Source organism: Cibotium barometz, chromosome 58, assembly GCF_041138505.1.
Source record: "Cibotium barometz isolate CiBa-2024 chromosome 58, ASM4113850v1, whole genome shotgun sequence".
In the NCBI taxonomy this organism is placed as follows: domain Eukaryota; kingdom Viridiplantae; phylum Streptophyta; class Polypodiopsida; order Cyatheales; family Cibotiaceae; genus Cibotium; species Cibotium barometz.
In genome coordinates this window covers 24,100,930-24,123,267 of record NC_141103.1, presented here as the reverse complement: position 1 = coordinate 24,123,267, position 22,338 = coordinate 24,100,930, and the positions used below count along the sequence as shown (strand labels likewise).

General features: G+C 44.2%; 1 protein-coding gene across 2 annotated transcripts in view; it reads left to right on the top strand.

Moving 5' to 3' along the window:
• Nucleotides 1-22,025, top strand: part of LOC147606050 (AP-1 complex subunit mu-2) — a 54,463-nt gene extending 32,438 nt beyond the window's left edge. Inside the window, exons 11-13 of one of the 2 annotated variants that reach the window (XM_086792342.1) lie at nt 21-143; nt 21,657-21,783; nt 21,915-22,025. In XM_086792342.1, coding sequence (XP_086648468.1) covers nt 21-143; nt 21,657-21,755 — 222 coding nt within the window. In that variant the 3' untranslated portion in view covers nt 21,756-21,783; nt 21,915-22,025. Of the gene's footprint in view, nt 1-20; nt 144-21,656 lie in introns of both variants that reach the window. The other variant, XM_086792341.1, reaches the window with a different exon arrangement.
• Nucleotides 22,026-22,338: the final 313 nt, after the last annotated feature.

Here is a 22,338-nt window from a genome sequence, read left to right as displayed (position 1 = left end):
TGGAGTGATTGTAACTGCAGGATTATATGCTAAGGGCTCAATTTGGCCTTCCTAGCATTACTGCTGAGGAGTCTATACCAGAAAAGCATCCACCTATTCGAGTGAAATTTGAGATCCCTTATTTTACTGTGTCTGGCATCCAGGTAATCAGCTTTTTTCCTTTTGTTAATACTAATCTGATTAAATGAAAAGCAAACTTCCCTTCCCCCCAAAACAACAGTAGCTCCTATTAGTAGACTGGCCACTCTTGGAGGAGGGAGGCTACATCTGTGGGGTGGGGTGGGTCATAGTTGCATTTTGTACTCATACTCAACCTCGTGATCTGTACGTCATTTTGCGTACTTATAACTCCCTCGTAAAGCCCTCAGGCTAATAGACCCTGCAGTTAAGAAAACATGAAAACACACACACTGGTATCTAGCTCACTGCCCAACCCTAGAGTCATTCAGGCTCACTCTTGAGCACAGTGGGAAAGTAGCATTCGAGACATGACTCCACGTGCAAAGTCGGTGGTGTCCCATGCCACTAGTACACACCCATTGAATGTAAGCACGGAGTAGTCTCAAGGCCTCGAGTTGAGGTCTGAGGAGCTCTCTCTCAAACTGCCTCATAAAGTCACTCCTATAATCCAGGAGCCAAATATAGCACGTCTCATAAAAGCTACTAACCCTCACTTAAGATGCCTAACCCCAAGCTATGGTTAACCTAACATGGTCGTCTTAACCTTGATTAGCCTTGGGACGTAACATACTTCCCCCCTTAGGAACCATTGATGTCCTTAGTAATGAATCCGGGGAAGCAACTCTTTAGACTACGCACTGACTCCCATGTAGCCTCAACCCCTTCCATTTGATCAAGAACTCATAATAGATGGTATGCTGAGACTGTCTAGTACCTTGATCCAGAACGAGAACCAACTCGGGCTCCATAAGAATATACCCAGGGATCTCCTCCATTGGCACAATCTCATCACCTCCACCCCCAGACGTTCTTTCAAATGACTGACGTGAAACATAGGGTGAATCTTGATTCCGGGAGATAGTGTTAACCGGTAAGCCACATCACTAATCTTCTTTTTGACATGATAAGGACCACAACATCGAGAAGATAATTAGTAATGCTTTGCTAGCCCTCATCGTCTTAGAGTCCTTTAGGACTTTAAGATAGACCCACATGGCCTCTCATAAAACTCTTGGGGTTCGTCATTGGTTAGCGTAAAACTGAGCGCAATTCTAAGTACTTTTTACCCTTCTCTTGCAATTTTCTGCATATGTTGTATATCCTGCAAGAAATCCAATGTTGGTTGCAGCTTGACTCACCGTAGAACTACGGCAATGGATGACTTCGGCTGAAAACCATACATAAGCATAAATGGGCCAAAACTAGTAGCCCAAACTCAATCTGAGGAAGATATCTTTCCCAATCATATTGTCTCTTGGAGACATATGCCCTCAACATATCTGTTACGTCCCGACAGGCCTAGGATTAGGGTTAGGGTTAACCCAAGATTAGGATTAAGGCTTAGCTAGGGCATGGGGACCTAGAGGGTTCACACAAGCTAAGGGCACTAGCAAAAAGAGGTCTAGATTGGCTAAAAGCTTATAATTGATAGCCTAGGTTTTGCAAGTTTAACCATGAGAAGGGCAGAAGTAAGCTTGAGGGTGGTGGCTAGGCTATCATGTGCTTTCAAAGCTCAAAGCTGGCCGTGGTTGGTCTGTATACGGTGTGGGCAGCTTGTGCAAGGTGCACAGCAGGCCGGCAGTGGGCTGAGGGGCATGGCTGGTTGGGCGGTGTGGTCAGGGTGCACAGCTTCAAGGATGGATTGTAGGGGGGAAAGATGCCCATTCCACCTATGATCATGCTTAACGGGGTTTTTTGTGGGTTGTTCTCTAGTGGTATGGGACACCAGAGTGTATTCTCATGTAAGATCTCCTCGGGCTGCATGGGTTTCTTGTCTAGGACACTCTATGATTTCGCGTAGTTAACCTCTAGTAACTATGAGTAGTAGTGCCAGTCTGTGTGTGACAACAAGATAAGGGACTTTCTTGGTTGTCTGAGCATTGGCATGTCACTCGTAGGGTGACAAGTTTTATGATTCATCACACTCTCGTGATGATCAGATGATATTGATGCATGAGGAAACCTTGAAATTATTCATGAGAGAGATGAGAAGTTTGGAACTTCTTGGTCTTAGACTGAATGTCTAGACCAGTTGATGGTTTGACTATTTGATACCCTTGAGTGGATGGTGTCCCATGGGGTTATTTTGATTCTAGGACTTTGGAGTCATATGGGCTTCGACTTGTATGAAAGGGTGTAATCCGTGGACATGTTAAGGGTGGAATATGTTCTAACCATTGTCCTTCGGGATCTCTGTTAATGGGATTGCGTGGACCTTTGGTTCATCCCAATTTGGTGGGGTGAAAGTGGCTATAAGCTGTATGCTGTCTTTAGGCTGTTCGAGGACATATGGGACATATGGATAAATTGATGGGGAGTTTTATGCTTGCCGTAAAAGTAGACATGAATATCTATTGGTTATGTGTGAAAACACAATCTCCTTTCAGTCCTAGGTGAGGATTGGAATAAAGTAGAAAAGCTAATAAATATAGCAAGGGCCAATAATAGACGGGTTATTACTATATAAGTGGCTTCACTTATTTAACATAAGAGGTCAAGTTTGGGGCTACAAAGGAAGCATGCAGGATCTCATGGCCATGGAGCTGCAAGGTGGGTGGTTTGGCCTAGTGGTATGGAATGCTAGGTTGGGGCCATGGGTACCAAGAGGCTCCTCGGGGGTGGTTCGAGGCATTGAAATTATGGGTGGGTGGGATCTTCCTGTTTGGACACTGACAAGTCTAGGATTAGGGCTAGGGGATTGTACTAACCCAAGATTAGGGTTAGGGCTAACCCAAGATTAGGGTTAGGGCTAACCCAAGATTAGAGTTAATCCAAGATTAGGACTAAGGCTTAATTGGGATGTGGGGATTTGGAGGGTCACACATGCGCTAAGGGTGCTACCAAAAAGAGGTCTAGAGTGACTAAAAGCTTAAAATTAATAGCCTAGGGCTAATAATGGCCAAAAGCTTTTAAATAAAGGAGGAAAGCTAATAAACAAAGCAAGTCAATAATAGCTAGGTTGTTACTATATAAGTAGGTTCACTTATTAGACACAAGAGGTCAAGTAGTCATGTGTTGGCCCGGGGTTACGAAGGAAGTGTACATGATCTCGTGGCTATGGAGGTGCAAGGTGGGTGGTTCGGCCTAGTGGTATGGGACGCTAGGTTAGGACCATCAGTACCAATTAGGCTTGCGGCTCGGGGGTGGTTCGAAGCACCAAACCTACAGTTGAGTGGTGAGTTGCTAGCCCCAATCCATTGCAGTCATGCGATGCATACCATGATACCGGGTCTATGAAACCTCGTTACGGGTTTGGTTCTAGGTCAGATAATCCTTGGGTTTGGTTTGTGGAGATCTTACAATATCCTCCATGGTTTGGTTCATCCTCTTCCTCTGACCATCCTACTCGAGATGATCCGAAGATGACATGCTCAAGTGTGTTTTCAACTTGGAGAATATAGATTGCGAGAATTGTATAGTGAATTTGGGATCCCATCATTGACAATCTCTTGAGGCAGTCCATAGAGCTTATACAACCTGCTTCACAAAGAGCTGAGCCAAGTCATGACTCCTTACCATCGGCTTAGTAGGGATAAATCTAGCCGTCTTTGTCAATCGGTCCACTACAACCTAGATTGAGTCATGGCCCCTTCTATCTAGTCCATGGTAATCCAACTACAAAATCGAGACACTTTGCCGTCTTTGTCAATTGGTCTACTACGACCTAGATTGAGTCACAGCCCCTACTAGTCCGTGGTAATCCAACTACAAAATCCATCGAGACACTTTGCCATTTGTTCTTAGTAATTTGTGAAGGCTACAATAATCCTTTAGCTCTAAGCCCTTCATCTTATTAAGCTGGCAGTGGGAACACTTCTACACATAATCCTCAAGAAAGGATCTCATGCGCGGTCAAAATGCTAGCCAACCAAGTCCAAGGTTCTTTGTATGCTTGGGTGCCGTGCACTAGGTTTGACATGGCACTCATGCAATATCAAAGCTTGGACATCTAGATCATTGGGCACACAAACCTTGCCATGCTTGAACAATAATCTACCTCTAATGTAATGCTTTTCTTAAATCTTTCTCTCAGCAACACTCATCGGCGTGTTCGGAACACTCGGATCTTGTGGGTTGCAACCGGCCTAGACCAATTGCCGGATTCAACCAAAATGGGAATCATGTTGGCAACTTCCTTTGAGAGATAGATTGTCATGTGCACTCTCTCCGGAGTGTGACGTGGACATGCTTCTACCAATTGGCGAGCTCAATGGTCGAGCACATGGCTAGTTTCATGTTTTTGTAAGGACTATTGTGCTATATCATTGTAATATTGTCCAGGTGCCCAATGAGTAGCCCAATGTAAACAAAGTTATTGGATTATTGTTTGAACACACTTAGTTGGACATTATTATTAGGGTTGGTAGAGTTGGTAGCCAACTCATCAACATTAGATACTATAGATAGGAGACTAGGCCTTAGCCATATTCATTTATTGATCAGTCAGTCATCATTGAATCATTGAGAACTGAGGAGTGGTGCTACCATTGAGTATCTGTTGACCAAGGCTATGGCAGATGCAGGTGGAGGACAGCCATGGCAAAAATTGAGAAAATGAAATCTGTATTAATGTCTTCGAAAGGCCAAAATGACCTATGAGCTGTGAGGCCAAAAGTTACAATAATCTGGTCAGATGAAGTACAAATGTCAGTGGTGTGAACAGAAAAAAGTGAGAAAAGATCTAAATATCTATAGATCTAGAGATCAAGAGTAACATGGGAAACCTGGGAAGCTACGAAGAGGGGATGAAAGTGTCCACTCAGAGACATCTCTCGGCATGAGAGAGAGAGAGAGAGAGAGAGAGAGAGAGAGAGAGAGAGAGAGAGAGAAAGAGAGTGCAGTATCAACTATTGTTAATTACTCAATGTCACGTGCACCCTGCACTGGGGTACAAAGTGACACATTGGCATGATCATCATTGAAACATGTGAACAGAAGTAGTACCTTTTTATATGAATATTTGTTGTATGCCGTGACCCCATTGTGAGCCCTAAATCCAGGGACAGTCCGACACAAGCTACATAGGTCAGTCTCCGAGCCTTAGAGCTCAGTCGAGAGTCAGTCCTCTTAACCAACTTGGAGAATTTATCAGATAGTGCATGTAGAGTCAGCCCTAGAAACAGGTATGCATTAGTAGCATTTAGTTTAATGCATGGCATTGTCTATGGGCCAGCCCTTAGCTTTATTGGCCTGTCCAAGGGCTAATCACAGCCCTGGACAGCAGCATGGACCTGCTGACCATGTATTGAGGCATTAATATGCCAGTCGTCTAGCATTTACAGCAGGCCGACAGCTCTATGCTGGTCGGGTTCCACTCGGCCAGGTGCTGCAGTCGTGCAGGACAACATAAGCAGCTTTTTCCCATGTGCAAGCATTTAATGCTAATTTTTTCCATTTTGCTACTGGCCGACAGCTTCTGCTAGCCGACCAGCAGCATAGGGGCATATAAAAGCAATCGCTTTAGTCATCATTCATTCATTCAGGTATTCAGCAAGTACAAGCAGGAACAAATTATCCAATCATCTACAGGCTATCCAAGAAGATCCTCTTCAACATTCAGCCAGCATATGTGCAGTCCTAAAGCTATTTGGACTTGCATCAGTGGCCCAAAGAGTCTTCAGTAGAGCTTTGGATTGGTGGATACTCAGTCGACGTGCGGTCTTCCTCGTCTTTGCGCTGGGCACTGATATCACTTGTAGCATCTCTCTTCGGTGTGTCCCAGCTTCTTGTAGAATGTTCACTTGATTGCTTTTCCCTTGGGTTTACCTTTCATTTTGGAAAAGTAGCCTCTCTCTATGTCATGACTGATAGAAGCGTGCTCTCGAAGTCAACGATCCTCATCAATGAGGATAGCCACCATCTCGTCATATGACATCTCTCTGGATACCCGAAGTGAAGTTATCACCTCTTTGTACTTTTCCATGTCTTCCACGAAAGAGTACTGCTTTGGCCCCTAAACCAGCTAGTTGTTGGAGGAGGGAACCTATGGTGCTAGGTACTCTTGCAATGTGTGATGTTCTTTCATTTTTAGACCATAATGCTTTTGCTTTAGAAACACCTTTAAATTGTTAATCTTGTTTCTGAACAAATTTTCAAGATTTTTCCATATCGGTTTGGCAGTCTTGTCAAAGTTGACATGATGAATGAGGTTGTCGACAAGCCCTAGACCGATGTGTGCTAGTGCTCGGTCATTCTTCTCTGCCCAAGCTCTCACTGCAGGTGTTGTAGCTGCACCTTGAGGCTTCTCTTTAGTGCCATTGACAACACTCCAGACTCCATCTCTCATGAGCTCCTAGGAGTCTGGCTTTTGTCTGCCATGCTGGGAAATTGTTGCTAGAGAACTTCTCCAATGTGGTTGCTGATCTAGGAAGATGCGTGGTTATGGATGGTGAGACTCAGGGGGAAACATCGCAAAGACGAGTAGCTCAATTATGGAGTTGGCAGTAGGGAACTTGGGTATAGCAGCTCTGAGAGTGTTTAGGTGACTCGGTCAGGAGAGGACAGCTGCTGCAGTGGCAATAGGAGCAGTAGTAGCAGCAGTTGGGGCAGGGCAGAGAATAGGTGGGAGCAGTGGAACAGCAGTGGGCGATCAGACGGGAGTAGTGATGATGTCAGCAGAGAAAGTGACAGCGCCAGCAAAGAAGGTGGCAGCTCAGTCCGTTAGTTGGAGCATAAGCGGCGTTTGGCAGAGCTGCTGGCCGGTGCTGGTAATGCTGAGTGCACAACTGCTTCAGTTGCATAGAGGCAGCGGCGCTAGCATCACCTGTGTGAAGTGGTGGTGCACAGATTAGTTCCAGTCGGTGCATGTGTATAGGTGTCAAGCATAGTCACAGGGGACGCCCATCCCAGGCCTTCGGGACGGGCGTCCCCTGTGACAGGCAGCTCTGTTTGGGGACGTGAAGAACAAAAAAATGGGATATTTTCTATTTGGAAGGCTTCGCCTTGTTTATGTTTTTATGTTAAAAAAAAAAGCCTGGCGTGATCATTGCTCTCCTCCGTCTCTGCTCCTCCATCTCTGCTCTGCAGTGTGCAGTGACTGCACAGGTTCTTGAAGCTTGAGCCTTGAGTGCACCACAAGCCCACAGCTCCATCTACGCTCCCCAGTGCCATCAACGGCCAGCCTTCAAAGTTCAAAACTTCAATGGCCTCTTCCTCGCCAGCACCAGCAGCCCGTGTTGGGGGCAAGGGTTCAAATTGGTCTTGGTGGGAAGAGGTGAATGCCTAGAGACCGGGAAGCGGGGGAGGTTCACGTCAATGGCACTGCAGGTTATGCCCATACACACGAACAAGTGGGGCAAACAAGGTGAGAGCTCACGTTCTCCATGAGTCTGGGCATGAGGTGCAGTTTTGCCCAAATATAAGCCAAGAGAAGAGGACGGAGCTCTTAGAGGGGGCTGCAGCACAAGCGTCTCTCTTTACAGCAAGGAGGGCGGCACGTCCTGTAGTAGTTGACCCCGCAACATTTGTCAGGCCACCTGTATCGTAGGCATGTTGTAGAGGCTCTAAAGCTTCTGCGTCAGTATCAGCTAGCCATACATCATCCACATCACAGGCATCCTTTAGCATGCCATCCACAGTTCCTGTACGTCGACAGAGTACCCTTGATTAGAAATGGGATCCCAAGAGAAAGGAGGATGTTGATACGGCAGTGGGTCGCTTCTTTTTTCATGATCATATTGCCTTCCGTGCTGCCAGATCTGAGTACTTCAAGATTATGGTGAGGAAGATTGGCAAGTATGGTCCATCTTACACTCCCCCATCCTCAAATACCTTGCGTACCGCTCTTCTTGAGAAAGAGACGCGTGTTGTAGAGCAAGCTGTAGAGAACACAAAGCTTATGTGGAAAAAGAATGGAGCATCTCTCATCGCTGATGGATGGAGCCACGAAAGAGGTCTATCCATGGGGTAGTGGCCTATTCTCGAGGAGAGATGTATTTCATTTCGTCGCATGATGCATCAGGGACTGGGAAGAGTGCTGATGTGCTTGCATCAGAGTGGACAGAGGCAATAGAGTTTGTTGGTAGTGACCTTGTTGTGGATGGCGAGGCTGCCAACAAGTGAGCATGTGCCATTGTTGAAGGGATGTATCCACATGTGGCAGTGTCATTTTGCATGGCACATTGCCTCAATAATTTGTTGAAGGATATAGGGAAGTTGCCTTGGATTGCGTCCATCATTGAGAGGGCAAGCCACATGGTCACTTTTGTGTTGAATCATCAATTCTTACTACATGAGTTTAATAAGAAATCAAGCAAGTAGCTCTTAAAGTACTCGGAGACACGGTTTACGTGTAACTTTCTGATATTGGGCCAGCTGAGTACATGTAGTGCCACATTGAGGCAGGTTTTCATTAGTGATGAGTTCACTACATCTCCATTAGCCTCTACTACTGGAGGGTGGAAATGCAAAGATGATCATGAAGATCTTGAGTTTTGGGAGCATCTACGTCGCATTGATGCAATGGTGGAGCCCATAATGCATTTGTTGAGGCTTGTGGATGGCATGAAGCCATGCATTGGGAAAGTGTATGAGACCATGGACAGGATGATTGAGCAATTGAAAGAGCAAGAGCAAAGTGATCAGGATGACGAAGATAGGGAGGACACTCTCAAGAGCAAGTATGAGATGGTTCAGGATCTTTGTGTCAAAAGATGAAATGCAGGCCATTCTCCTTTGCATGCAGCGACATACATTTTGGACCTTGAGTTTCAAGGCAAGGGTCAAGAAAATGATTGAGAGGTGAATATTGGTTGGTGGATTATCTTAGAGAGATTGGTGCCAGAGCCTAGTGCAAGGCGCAAAATAAGACTCACTTGCAGAGTATAGATCTTTTCGTGGCATGTATGGTTGCCCCGATGCACAAGAGGATCAGACTCGTGTTGGGGTAGCTGTGGGAGGATTTTGTATTAGATTGACCAGAAATACAGTAGCTGGCTATTTGCATTCTCAGCCAGGCTGTGACCTCCTCTTGTTTGGAGCAACTGTGGAGCTTCTATAGTTACATTGCATCAAAGAAGAGAAACCGCCTTGGTGTAGAAAAAGCCTGTGATTTGGTTTCTGTAAGTGCCAACTTGCGTATGTTGGGCAAGGGGGTGATTGCAAAAGCTGATCCTTTTTTAGAGTGAGCAGCAACAAGAGAAGGAGAATGAGCAGGTTGAGGTCACAGAGACTGATGCTCATCACAATGAGACCAGTGTTTCCTTTAGTATGGATTTTGATTGATCAGGCTTCAACCTTGGATGTCACATGTGGAGCTCAGCCTTTAGGGCCCACTACTAGCTATATTTATGTAGACATGGTTTATTTTCTAGTATCTGCATTCTTAGTATCTGCATTCTAGAGACAATAGACTATGCTTGATATGAATCATGAATTGTGTCATTTTGTGTGCTTTCTTTCATAGTACTCAAATGTAATATAAATACCCAACATTCGATGGACATATTGATGCATTTGTTTGTGTACCATCCCACCCCCTGATCCTGTTCCCTGCCTCTAGGTGTTCCCCATCCCCAAACCCGTTCCTCGACCATGTTCCCGTCCCTCGACCCATGTGACTATGGCGTCAAGCTCTGATACCAATTGTTGCCCAGGGCTATGGCGGATTTAGGGTGAGGGCAGCCATAGCAGACATCATTGCTTACACATACAAACACTTAGGTGGTGGCTACAAGAGGTGGTTCACATGTACTAACTCACTCACATAAGTGAGTGTTCACATACACAAACATACTTACACATTGGTGGACACAGGAGATGGACATGCACACATACGACTGTGAATTCCAACATAAAGTGATAAGGTTGTTGGGCTACTAGGTAATAGCTCAATCCTATGATTAATGCTCCTCTTAGGTGGTAGACCATCTTGTAGCTTGCCCGGAATACATCACGAAACTCTCCAAAATTTGTTGTTCCTTAGAAATTTCATTACCTAAGATTGAAATACACTTACAAATAGATGATCTTTGCAAAATTTCAGAATTGGAAAGACCATCAAAACAACAAAATGACTCAGAATATGGATCAAAATAAGTTTCATATATATCCTCGGGCCAAAGCCTGAGTCGAGTTCACATCCAAAAATTCATGGGGACATCACCCCAGATTACATATAGGTCACGGTCATGAACAAAAGCGAGCCTATGAGACCGATAATCTAACATTATCGTCACGCTTTTATTAAAAAACCATGACATCACGTCCACCCTGTCATGGTTCATGATATGGAAGTCCTAAGCCTCTCGGTTGTCCTGAATTTGGACCTCCAAGATAGGAACCGTTTGATGCCACACTTCCATGTCTGTATTCCTAACAAGATTGAGTATATAACAGTGATCACTTGCCACCCTGGGTAACCAGAGTGTTTGCACCAAATGTGAAGAAATAAAATTGTGAGTAGAGCCATTGTCAAACAGGATCTGCACCCGATTGTTGCCTATAGATCCCTCGGCTCGGAGGAGATCATGCGGACCAAAGTTAGACTCACTAATTTGACACCCTTGGCAACTACTACTATCCAGATGATGAATTTCAACAGAAGAGATCAAAAAGTCACCTTGTATTTTTGTAACATGTATGGAGGTCGTCTCGAAAACTTCTTCTTAAGACAATCCTTATTGTGATGACCAGGCTGATTGCACTCGAAGCATAGGTTATCCTTCCAAGCCTTTGCCGCCTGTTTAAAGTGGTGCCAAGGTGGAAAGGTACGTAAGGTACGGTACGAATCAGGTATGTAAGGTACACATTTAGGTATGGGTTGAGATTTTGAGGTACGTTAAATACGTAAGGTACGTAAAAACATAAAAAATATACTCTATAGTGTATATACACACAAAAAAATGAATGAAAAACTGCAAACTTTAAATTTGAAAAACAATTCATTTCTGAACAACACAATGACCAAAATGAGAGCTATCGGTGAACTAAAGCATAAATAGGTTTCACAAAATGGAATCACTTAAACATTCACGACCCATGACTCAAATGCCACGGGTTACATACTAGAAGCAATCAATCAAAATTTAAAAGTTAAAAGACAGCTTACTATTTAGAGAAGCCAAAAAATAATAGTTCTAGTCTCTAGTGTTACTATCACTACACATTGCAGAGCAGTCAATGATCAATCCACTTCATTACCATCAGATGATGAAGAAGATAAAGATTCAAGATCCCCATCTGTGAACATGTTTCCTTCGCTATCATACTCTGGATTTGCAATGGTAGGTGACCGTAGCAGCGGCTGGCACCGCATCATCATCATCTCTCGTTGCAATGTCTGTATCAATGAGAGGAATGGCTACGTTCGCACGACTGTGAGGAGTGCGAACTGGTAGCTTTCCTCTTCTGATGCTCTCTCTCCGTGTAGCCTCCAGATTTGGGTCCTGCTCCTGGAACTGTATGTTGTAAGCTCGGGCACGTGCTCTCGTGACTCGCCGATCCATGCTCTCAAGCTCCCTATGCAGTTGATGAAGCAACTCTTCTTGCTCATCTCTCACCAACTGCGTAACTCAATCTGCTCGTCTTCTGAATATATCTTGTCAACGCATGCATCTCGCATAGTCAACAAGGTAGCTTGTCGAAATAACTTAGGTGTCTTGTATGAAGGATGGAGCAATGCAGCCATTCCATGGATGGGACGACTCATATACGTCCATCTACAGTCAACGATGGCTATAATGTCATCCCGTTTGCGAATAAATTAAGATTCAAGAATGAGATAGTCAGAGAAACCCACCCAAGTTTCCAAAATCCAATTTAGGGTTTAGGGTTGTAATAATACATGTCTTGATTGTAACAATTAAACAATGTAAGGTTATAGGTAGATAAAATACCATTGCTGTGTAAGCGATGAACAAGATCTGACATGGGCCTTCATTCCCATGAAAAAATGGTAGACAAGCCCCAAAGTTGACCCCTCCATGTCAATCATGCGTAGGAGGACAAACAATGGCTTGAGAGCCACTGTGATGTTCTATACCTATGTCTAGAACTGCTCATCAAGCACTTTCCTGTGTATATACCGTGTGGGCTCAGACTGAGCATGATGCATCGACCTCCACGTAGGATCCACCACTGTTTACGAAAGAGGATCTCGAAGCTTGAACAGCCTTTGCAGCACGATGTACATGTATGCAAATCGTGTATTCGAGGGACTAACCATGTCCAAAGGGCTATGGCTCCGGAAAATAGCTAGTGCCTGATGCTTCTTGCGAAAGAATGCAGTGATCCGTGTAGCATCGGCAACCCCACAGTCTGTACCCATAGGAGCTTCCCTATGCCCTCCATAAGTAAGTCTAAGCAATGGGCTGTGCAGGGGGGGCCCAAATAATGTGGGGGAACTTAGCCTCCACCATCTCTCCCATTGCCTTGCAGTTAGATGCATTGTCCGTGACAATCTGTACCACATTATCCACACCCATCTCAATGATTGCCTGTCGAATGTGTGTGAAGATGAACTTGCTCTTGCCTTCCTAGCATCAACTGCACGTAAGAAGTATGTGCCAAGGACAGATGACACAAGGATATTGATGATGTGTTGTTTGCGGATAGACACTCCAATTGTCGGAGATGATAGTGCAGCCAAACTGCTTCTACCCATCTCTCACGGGTGCCAGGGCCCTATTTATTATAGCCTTCTGATCATCCCAGACTATATTGCGCATCTTGGTATAGTCAGGGCCTGTCCATGTATCAGTATAGCAAACTTGTGCTATAGCCCTAACCATTCTCTTTCATTGGTCAGTGCGCAATACATTAAAGGAGATATTGCACTCAATGAGAGTGCGTGCTATCGCCATCTCTGCAACCTTCTTGCTTTCCTTTACCCATGATTGTGCACTGATGCACGATTGCAAGGTGGGTTGCCTTTGCATAAGCGGGGGTACACTTCCTTGTGCACGAGAGTATCTGCTGCTACATCCGTGTGCACAAGTATCTGCCTTCATCCTTGTGCACGAGTATTTGCCTTCATCCTTGTGCACGAGTACCTGTGGCGCAGACCTTCGCTTGCCTCCGGAGCGCTTTGCCACCTGTTCCTCTGTAAAGTGGCGCTCGGTAAGCGGCGCAAACCTTTGCTTGCCTCTGGATCGCTTCTTGAAATTGCACTGTGACGATTGATCCTCTTGGGACGCTGCAACATGCCCTCACTTCTTGTCTTTAGAGGATTTTCAGCTCTTGTGTGAGGAATCACCTATAGGCTCACCACCCCTTTTGATTGCAAGGGTATCATCAAAATTCTTGGCGTATTTGTAGATGTAATCCAGTGAATGAATGTTGTTTTGGAGATTCTCATTGTGATAATCCGGCGGAAACTTGAACAGGTCTCAACACATGAGGCTCCTCAAGGGCTTTACAATGGTTCACCAGGTCTTTGAATTCTTGGGAATAGTTGTCTCGGCTCCTCTTTCCTATCTCCAACTTAAACAACCTTCAAAAGTTGTCTTTCTTGTTAATAGAGACGAATTGTCACCAGGAGGTGAAACTTTTTGCAGTTGTTTTCCTTATTTACATTTCTTTATAAATATATATATTTTTCTTTTCTTTCTCTTTGGTTGCTGTTGTTTTTCCCCCGAGATCTCTTGGAAGGGCTTGGGCCATTGCAATGTTAGAATGGGTCAGCCAGTGGGACTTTGGACCAGTGGTTGGCTAAGCCTGAGAACTGCACTGAAAGATGAATGACAGTGTCCAGGACATGGCCACTGAATGAGGGCATAGGCCGGTTTACACTAGTAAGTGGCCGCCACCGAAATGTGAATGTATCTTGAATTCTAAGCAAATTCTGAAGTGACCTTAGTGGTCAAAGATGGTCAGGAGACCAGAAGGAATGCAGATGACATCATCCCTAAAATCTAGGGAACTGCTATTTTGGGCAATGTCGGAATTGAGAAGTGTTCGCGTCAGTTTGTGCAGAACATCAAGGGGACCAAAAGCTGGCAAAGGACTTGTGAGAATGTGAACCAGTCAGGAGATTTTTAGCTTGGAAGATTGCATGTGGAAAAGGCTTAAAAATGTGCCAAGTGTCAAATTTATGTGCATTTTCCACTCTGGGAAGAGGGAAGCGTGGGATTTTGGGCTGAATGAGGCTCATTTGCAGCATTATGGTGGATTGTTGCAGGTTAAGAGCTATTGTGGTGCACTCCCTTGCCCTACAACTTATGTATTGAGGGTTGAGCTTGCTCCCCACAGCCTCTCTCTCTCTTTCTCTCTCTTGCAGACTATGGTAATGCTCTCATCAAATAAAATCAGGTACAGTTGTGTGAATTTCATGCTTATATGCAGAGGCTAGTTGCCTCCTTGAACAGGAACCGGTGTAGTTAGTTCCTATACCAAAGCTGGGACGGAAGAGGGTAATAACCTCTTCAATACAACGCTGTTTCAGCACTGTTTAGGTGCTGTTTTTGGGCTGTTATGTTGCCCGGTTGATGCCAAAATGCAGTAGGACTTTGCTAAAGTCCTCCAGGACAGTACAAGGGTTAATTTGGGCTGAAAACAGAGCTGAAAACAGGTCTGTGCAGAAAATTACAGCAAGCTGAATTGTGATGTTTTGGACTCCATTGGGTAGTCTGATGCCTATGGAAGTGAGCGTGTCAATTGGGACTCATTCTGAGATGTTATGGAACAGTTTTAGTGCAGTTATGTTGGCAAATTTCTCCCAGAATTTGTAAAACTCAGCTGGTGCAAGTAGAGTGCTCTGTTGCACTCGTGCTTTGTATTTTCCAACTTTTTAACAATAAAGAAATACCGCAAGGGACGCCGGACTTCGGGGCCAATGTGTTGTTGAGCGAGGGAGCGAGGATTCTATGATTGTGTGTTTGAGTAAGTCCAGGTTATTTGTGAATGAATTACCGCTTTATGTGTTCATAGACCGGTTTTATGGTTCCGTTGCCGGGACAGGGTTCTCTTTTTTGCAAGAGCCTGGACACGGATTGGATTGGGTGAACAAGAGACACATAGTGAGGCACAACTGATTACAGGTGAGAAAGAGTACGGTCTCTTTCTTTGGATACAGGTCCCTTAAACTTTCAGTTGACAGTATGACAGACAAAGGGAAAGGCAAGCTCCCTGCCGAAGAGAGTTCCTCTTCTACTCGTCGCAGACAGCGTATAGAGGTGACAGGTGCCCAGGTGTCAGCCTCTGCTCGGACGGAGCGAGTAGTACAGCCAGCCTTGTTAGAGGAAGAACAGGAACAGGAGGATTTGTTTCAAGCACAGCTTCTTAGCATGCTTGGAACTTTTCAGCAGCTAGTTAAGAATCCCAGAATGAAGAAATTTTTGCAATCACGTACAAGGGATTCCCAGGTTGAAGCATCCCAGCATGCAGTAGAGAGGGCACAAGAACAGTTGCAAATGAGGGTAGAGTATGTTGAGCACGCACCTGTGATACTAGCTGATCTAGTGCAACATGTTACCCAGGCACAGGTACAGGCATTTAATGGCCAGGGCAGTAATGTGCAAAGGGTCATCTCGACCATTCCTCCATTCATTGCTTCCTAGCCTGGCTATTTTGGTGGTGGGTCTGTTTTCCAGGCCATGGCTAGGCCGCCCACAGTTTCGCCAGGACTGATGTCAAGAGGGTCACCAGGAATGATGCCTATGGAAGCTGTGAACCCTCTTTATGCCAATATAGGTGTGCAACCCGGATTTCAAACTTATTTTATTCCAGCTTTGGGGCCCGCAGCACCTGTCAGTGTGGCTGAATTTTCTCAACCTAGTGGACAAAGAGCAGTAAGGACTGATGCAGAAAAGGTGCAAAAGGATTACAAAGAAGGAGGTCAAGCAGTAAAGTTTGAGACTTTCAGTGGGATGCAGGACAAATTGAAAGCGCTGACTTTTATTCAGCAGTTTGATGCAACATACAATGGGGGTAACTTTACAGAGTCTTCTAAGGTGCGGAAGGCTGCTACTTTCTTGCAAGGTAATGCATTGCAGTGGTGGACCTCACTGTTGATGCAAGGACAAGCACCTGCTACATGGGTTCAATTTAAGCAGCAGTTCTCTTTTGCCGGGCTTACAAATACTTTTGAAGTGGATGTTATGACAATTGGCACAAACTTGATGCAGCCAACTGTGTAAATTTGGAAGAGTATAATAAGAAGTTTTGGGATGCACTCTTGCCAGTAACTTCCTACAGGACAGTGCCATTGTCAGAGCAAATAGAGAAGTATTGCTGTGGTTTGCCCAAAGAAATCAAGGATTATTGCATTAAGACCAATGTTTCTAATATGACTCAGCTCATTGAGAATGCAAACATGGCTAATGCATTGCTACAGGGAGGTTCACGTGGCTTTAAGAGCACAGTGAAGAAGGAACCTCAAGACAAAGGACAGAAGAGGCCATTGTATGGCAAGTCATTTGAAGAGAGAAAGGCATTGATGCAAGCTGGGAAATGTTTCATCTGTGAACAGAAAGGGCATATGGCTGCAAAATGTCCACAACAGCCAGCAAAAGATGCGGAGGATAAACAAGGGCCACCCAAGAAGAAGACAATGCCGAGTGCAGGATTGATACCTGACATGGTTGGTGACCAGCCATGTGATGATGCGACAGAATTGTGCAGAGCATGGGGTAAAATCAGAGATGCTACAGTGCTGATTTTCTTTGACCCTGGTGCTCGAGCCAACTTTATTTCACCAACATTGGCAGCCAAGTTGGGAATTCGTGCTGAAGAGATGGGACCAATTGGACAGGCTGATTTGGCATGCCGTGGGCATTCAGTTCCTGTCACTCTTATACTTGGCAAACTTCCCATGCATATACAGAATTATGTCAACATAGAGGAGTTTCTTATCATGCCCTTGGAAGCATGTGATGTCTTGTTAGGAATTCCATGGTGTCATAGGAAACATGCAGTGTTGGATGCTTTCAACAGGAAAATCACAATTGTACATAGGGACAAGACTCACGTTCTGGATGTGAAACTGAAAGGAGAGTCTGTCCCAGTTATTTCTGCTTTTCAAACCTGAATTTTGAATGACCTGCATACTTGTATCATATGTTTGGCAATGTACAGTTTTGACATTTGTTGTCAATGACTTAATCAATGAATCAACTTTCAGTGCTTTGAAGTTGTATCTGTTACGCTTCAAATGAATGATTTACATGTTGTGACACTAATAGTACAAGATATATGCTATCGCCCTGTGTTGCATTTGGAAACATGTATTTGAAAGGCTTGAACCTGCGATGGCACAAATGGTAGTGGGGAATTCCTATCATCGCCCCGTGTCATCCGTTGGCAGGAGATACATGCGATGACACTAATCACCTGGGGAATCTTGTGATCGTCCTGTGTCATCCGTTTGCATGTGGACTTGCAATCGAGGTCGCTTGCTTCTTTCAAGAGGAGGGTATGTCACCAGGAGGTGAAACTTTTTGCAGTTGTTTTCCTTATTTACATTTCTTTATAAATATATATATTTTTCTTTTCTTTCTCTTTGGCCTTTTCTCCCGAGATCTCTTGGAAGGGCTTGGGCCATTGCAATGTCAGAATGGGTCAGCCAGTGGGACTTTGGACTAGTGGTTGGCTAAGCTTGAGAACTGCACTGAAAGATGAATGACAGTGTCCAGGACATGGCCACTGAATGAGGGCATAGGCCGGTTTACACTAGTAAGTGGCCGCCACCAAAATGTGAATGTATCTTGAATTCTAAGCAAATTCTGAAGTGACCATAGTGGTCAAAGATGGTCAGGAGACCAGAAGGAATGTAGATGACATCATCCCTAAAATCTAGGGAACTGCTATTTTGGGCAATGTCGGAATTGAAAAGTGTTCGCGTCAGTTTGTGCAGAACGTCAAGGGGACCAAAAGCTGGCAAAGGACTGTTGTGAGAATGTGAACCAATAAGGAGATTTTTAGCTTGGAAGATTGCATGTGGAAAAGGCTTAAAAATGTACCAATGTCGGAATTGAAAAGTGTTCGCGTCAGTTTGTGCAGAACGTCAAGGGGACCAAAAGCTGGCAAAGGACTGTTGTGAGAATGTGAACCAGTAAGGAGATTTTTAGCTTGGAAGATTGCATGTGGAAAAGGCTTAAAAATGTGCCAAGTGTCAAATTTATGTGCATTTTCCACTCTGGGAAGAGGGAAGCGTGGGATTTTGGGCTGAATGAGGCTCATTTGCAGCATTATGGTGGATTGTTGCAGGTTAAGAGCTATTGTGGTGCACTCCCTTGCCCTACAACTTATGTATTGAGGGTTGAGCTTGCTCCCCACAGCCTCTCTCTCTCTTTCTCTCTCTTGCAGACTATGGTAATGCTCTCATCAGATAAAATCAGGTACAGTTGTGTGAATTTCATGCTTATATGCAGAGGCTAGTTGCCTCCTTGAACAGGAACCGGTGTAGTCAGTTCCTACACCAAAGCAGGGACGGAAGAGGGTAATAACCTCTTCAATACAACGTTGTTTCAGCACTGTTTAGGTGCTGTTTTTGGGCTGTTATGTTGCCCGGTTGATGCCAAAATGCAGTAGGACTTTGCTAAAGTCCTCCAGGACAGTACAAGGGTTAATTTGGGCTGAAAACAGAGCTGAAAACAGCGGTCTGTGCAGAAAATTACAGCAAGCTGAATTGTGATGTTTTGGACTCCATTGGGTAGTCTGATGCCTATGGAAGTGAGCGTGTCAATTGGGACTCATTCTGAGATGTTATGGAATAGTTTTAGTGCAGTTATGCTGGCAAATTTCTCCGAGAATTTGTAAAACTCAGCTGGTGCAAGTAGAGTGCTCTGTTGCACTCGTGCTTTGCATTTTCCAACTTTTTAACAATAAAGAAATACCGCAAGGGACGCCGGACTTCGGGGCCAATGTGTTGTTGAGCGAGGGAGCGAGGATTCTGTGATTGTGTGTCTGAGTAAGTCCGGGTTATTTGTGAATGAATTACCGCTTTATGTGTTCATAGACCGGTTTTACGAATTGTGTCTTAAACACGAGCTGAAATCAGCCCATGTTGTTGGCTTCACAGGGAGGTCCTTTCACGAGGCGACCAACCTTATGCTGAAGCATAATTTGAATCTGACTAATATGTTGAGCATCAGTGTACTTATAAAGATTAAAAAATGTGGTCCACTTCCCAAGCCAACTATCCAAGTAAAGCTCCTCACTCTCTTTCTTCTCACATGGAAAAGGTTCCAGACGGAAAGAGACTCGTAGAGGAGGATTACTAGCTGCTGGGTGCTTGGCAGCGTAGCTTTGCTAACTGTCTTTGCAAATCAAGAACACTGGAGTAAAGAGAATCCGCAAAAGGAGATGCAGGAGATTGAGGAGCAGGTGAAGGCTGGTAACAGGTTGCACATAGCTGATATATCGTTGATATGGCTGAGGATATGCAGTAAAAGAAGAGTTAGGATCATTACCCGATACTGCTCCATGAATGGTTGTCCCATATGCTGAGATGGTACTTGAGGTGTAGAACTTGAATGCCGAGTGGTACCTTTGTAAACTGCATGGTATTATCGCTCACAAGCTCGTATATAGATGACAAGGTTGTCGGCTGGTCACCAAAAGCAGCTACATGCACCCCAAAATTGCTTCTTGTTCCACCATGGAGTAGAGGATGCAGAAAATGAGCAAACGTGCAGGGAATTAAGGAGTGTATAAGGGTTAAAGATGGTCACCTAATAGTGGGTAGATATCATAATCTTCAGCTTTTGCAAAAGTACAACTCATAGACATACAAGGATTGTCAGAGACCACACAAAAACGCACACGGAATAACAAAAAACTCTTGCTTTTTCCATCGATATGCAACGATTTCAAAAAACGCCAAAGCATACCTAACCATAGCGTCTTCTCCGTTCTCACCTCTAATTTTGCTTCGTCTTCCGCCCTATACCACTGGGCCTTAGAAGGCAAAAAGAAGCCCATAGATTAGAACCCAGAAGATCCACAAAGTGTTCCTAGCTTAATACCAGCAGGTCTGGCTCTGATATCAATGTAAAGTCCCCAGGGTTGATTGACCTTGCAATTAAGACCCAACCATAGAGCCGTTCAGGCTCACCTGAAAGCATGGGGGAAGTAACATCCGACATGGCTCCAGTGCAAAGTCCTTGGGATCCCATAGCACTAGACACACCCATCGGATGTAAGCACGGAGTAGTCTCAAGGCCTTGAGTCAAGATCTGAGGAGCTCTCTCTCAAACTGACTCAACTTATATGGGCTTCCTATAAACTAGGAGGCAAATATATTACACGTCTCATAAAAGCTACTAACCCCCACTTAAGATGCCTAATCTTAGGTTATGGTTAACCTAACTTGAAGGTCTTAACCCTGATTAGCCTTGGGACGAACATCCCTTCTCTAGTCTGCACAAGTCTTTGGGGTCCAGGGGGTCACTGGGGTGGAGGAGGCAGGGGTGGCCGGAATCGGGTGAGCTGAAGTGCTATATTCCCGCCATTCTCCTCATAAAGGAGTGCCGGACCTAGCTCCATGGCCCAGGCAATGATCCTCCAGCAGGTGATAGTCTGGTGGGTAGTGATGCTGAGTCCATAATAACAAGAAATGGCCTTTCTTAGCCAAAAATATGGAACACCGTTTCTGCAAATTTTTGTTTCCATTTCTTAATTTTCTCTCAAGATTTGGCCCACAAATTTTTCCTTTTTAAGTTTTGGTTTTTCCCAAATTTTCCCATGATCTCCAAATTATGATCAACCCTATGTTTTCCTTTGATTTATCTCAACTTTTTTCCTCATTTCTTTCGATTTTATAATTTTACTGTTAACCAGTATTCACAACCATGAAAACAATTTGGAATCTTTTGCAAAACATCATTTATTATCAAAAGTTTTTGATATATACATACAGCATCTCGGCTCCAAAATTCACTGTCTCAATCGCGTAGGCATAAAAAGGCGATACTGCGATGGAGACATGCTATGATATACACGATTTATTATTGATAATGGTGCTGTAATTCTTCTCCTAGGAATAAAGCAGCTAAGAAGTCTCAAAATTTGGCAAGAAATTCTAAAATTCCGGGGTGAATGATTATAGAGTTGGACATAATGAATAACTCCTAGCCTTATCAAGATTATGGCTAGCGAGATATTCTGTCTGAGTCTTTTATTCTATATATTAATGAAGAACTGTTGTTTCCTAGTTTCAATTTCTATTTTCGTTTCATGCAACTATGGCAAAGGGTAACCACAGGGGTAAGAGGCGGTATTTGTGACTCTAGGTTATTCTTAGCAGTGCCTTACCCCTTGGCTTCACATAGCTTTCTAGAGTGATTTTACCTATTCAATTTAGAAAGATTTAGATTCCCTTCATCCCTTATACTTGTAGCGACCCTTGATTAATTATCTGCTCAATCAAAACACGAGCTCCACCTTGTAATAACCTTCGTTAACTATTAGCCAAAGGTTCCCCTAATCCCAAGGCCTAGACATGGTTAGATGTGCAATTAATGTGTCAAGTTAGCAATAGAAGGCATTCAGCCGATTTAAGAGGTGTTACATCAAGCTGAACAATTATGCCAATGGTGCAGGTTCGATATCTAAAAATTATTGAGAAGAGTGGTTACCAGGCACTACCATGGGTACGATATATCACAACAGCTGGTGAATATGAGCTACGAATGATCTGATTTGACAATGATGTGCTTGCTTGAATTGGTAAGCAATAAAAGGATTCCTGCCATGGTGACATTGCGCAAAATTATTGGTCTCACATGTATTCTGGCCTAGAAACCTTTGATTTTTATGAGCAGCCTTGGAGCTCTAATGTATGTAAAATTTCCTTGCAGTTGTAAGGTCAGAGCAGGTTTATGGACAAGCTTTCCACACACAATGTTTTGCAGAAACCACATGTAATGTTTTTGTAGTGTAATTGATGCCTGCGATCTTTTTGGAGATTATCTGAACTCTCTTTTTAATTTGTTGAAGTGTTTGCATGTTGGCAAATCAGCAGTAAGCAGTTTCTCTCTTTTATTTGAGTTTCCTGGTACACTCTTACTCTACAAGAGGCTGATGGAGTTTTGCATGCAGATGCCAAACCTTATGTAATCTAGGGAGTGACATTCAGTTGCTAATAATAAATTGCTTTGTTTTAAGTGTGGATGTTTTCAATTTACTCGTTAGGTAGAAAGGTCGTGTATGAACTCAAGTCAGCATACCTTGAGAGATGCATCATGGCTTTTCCCTGCAATACACTTCATGGTTTCTTCTCTT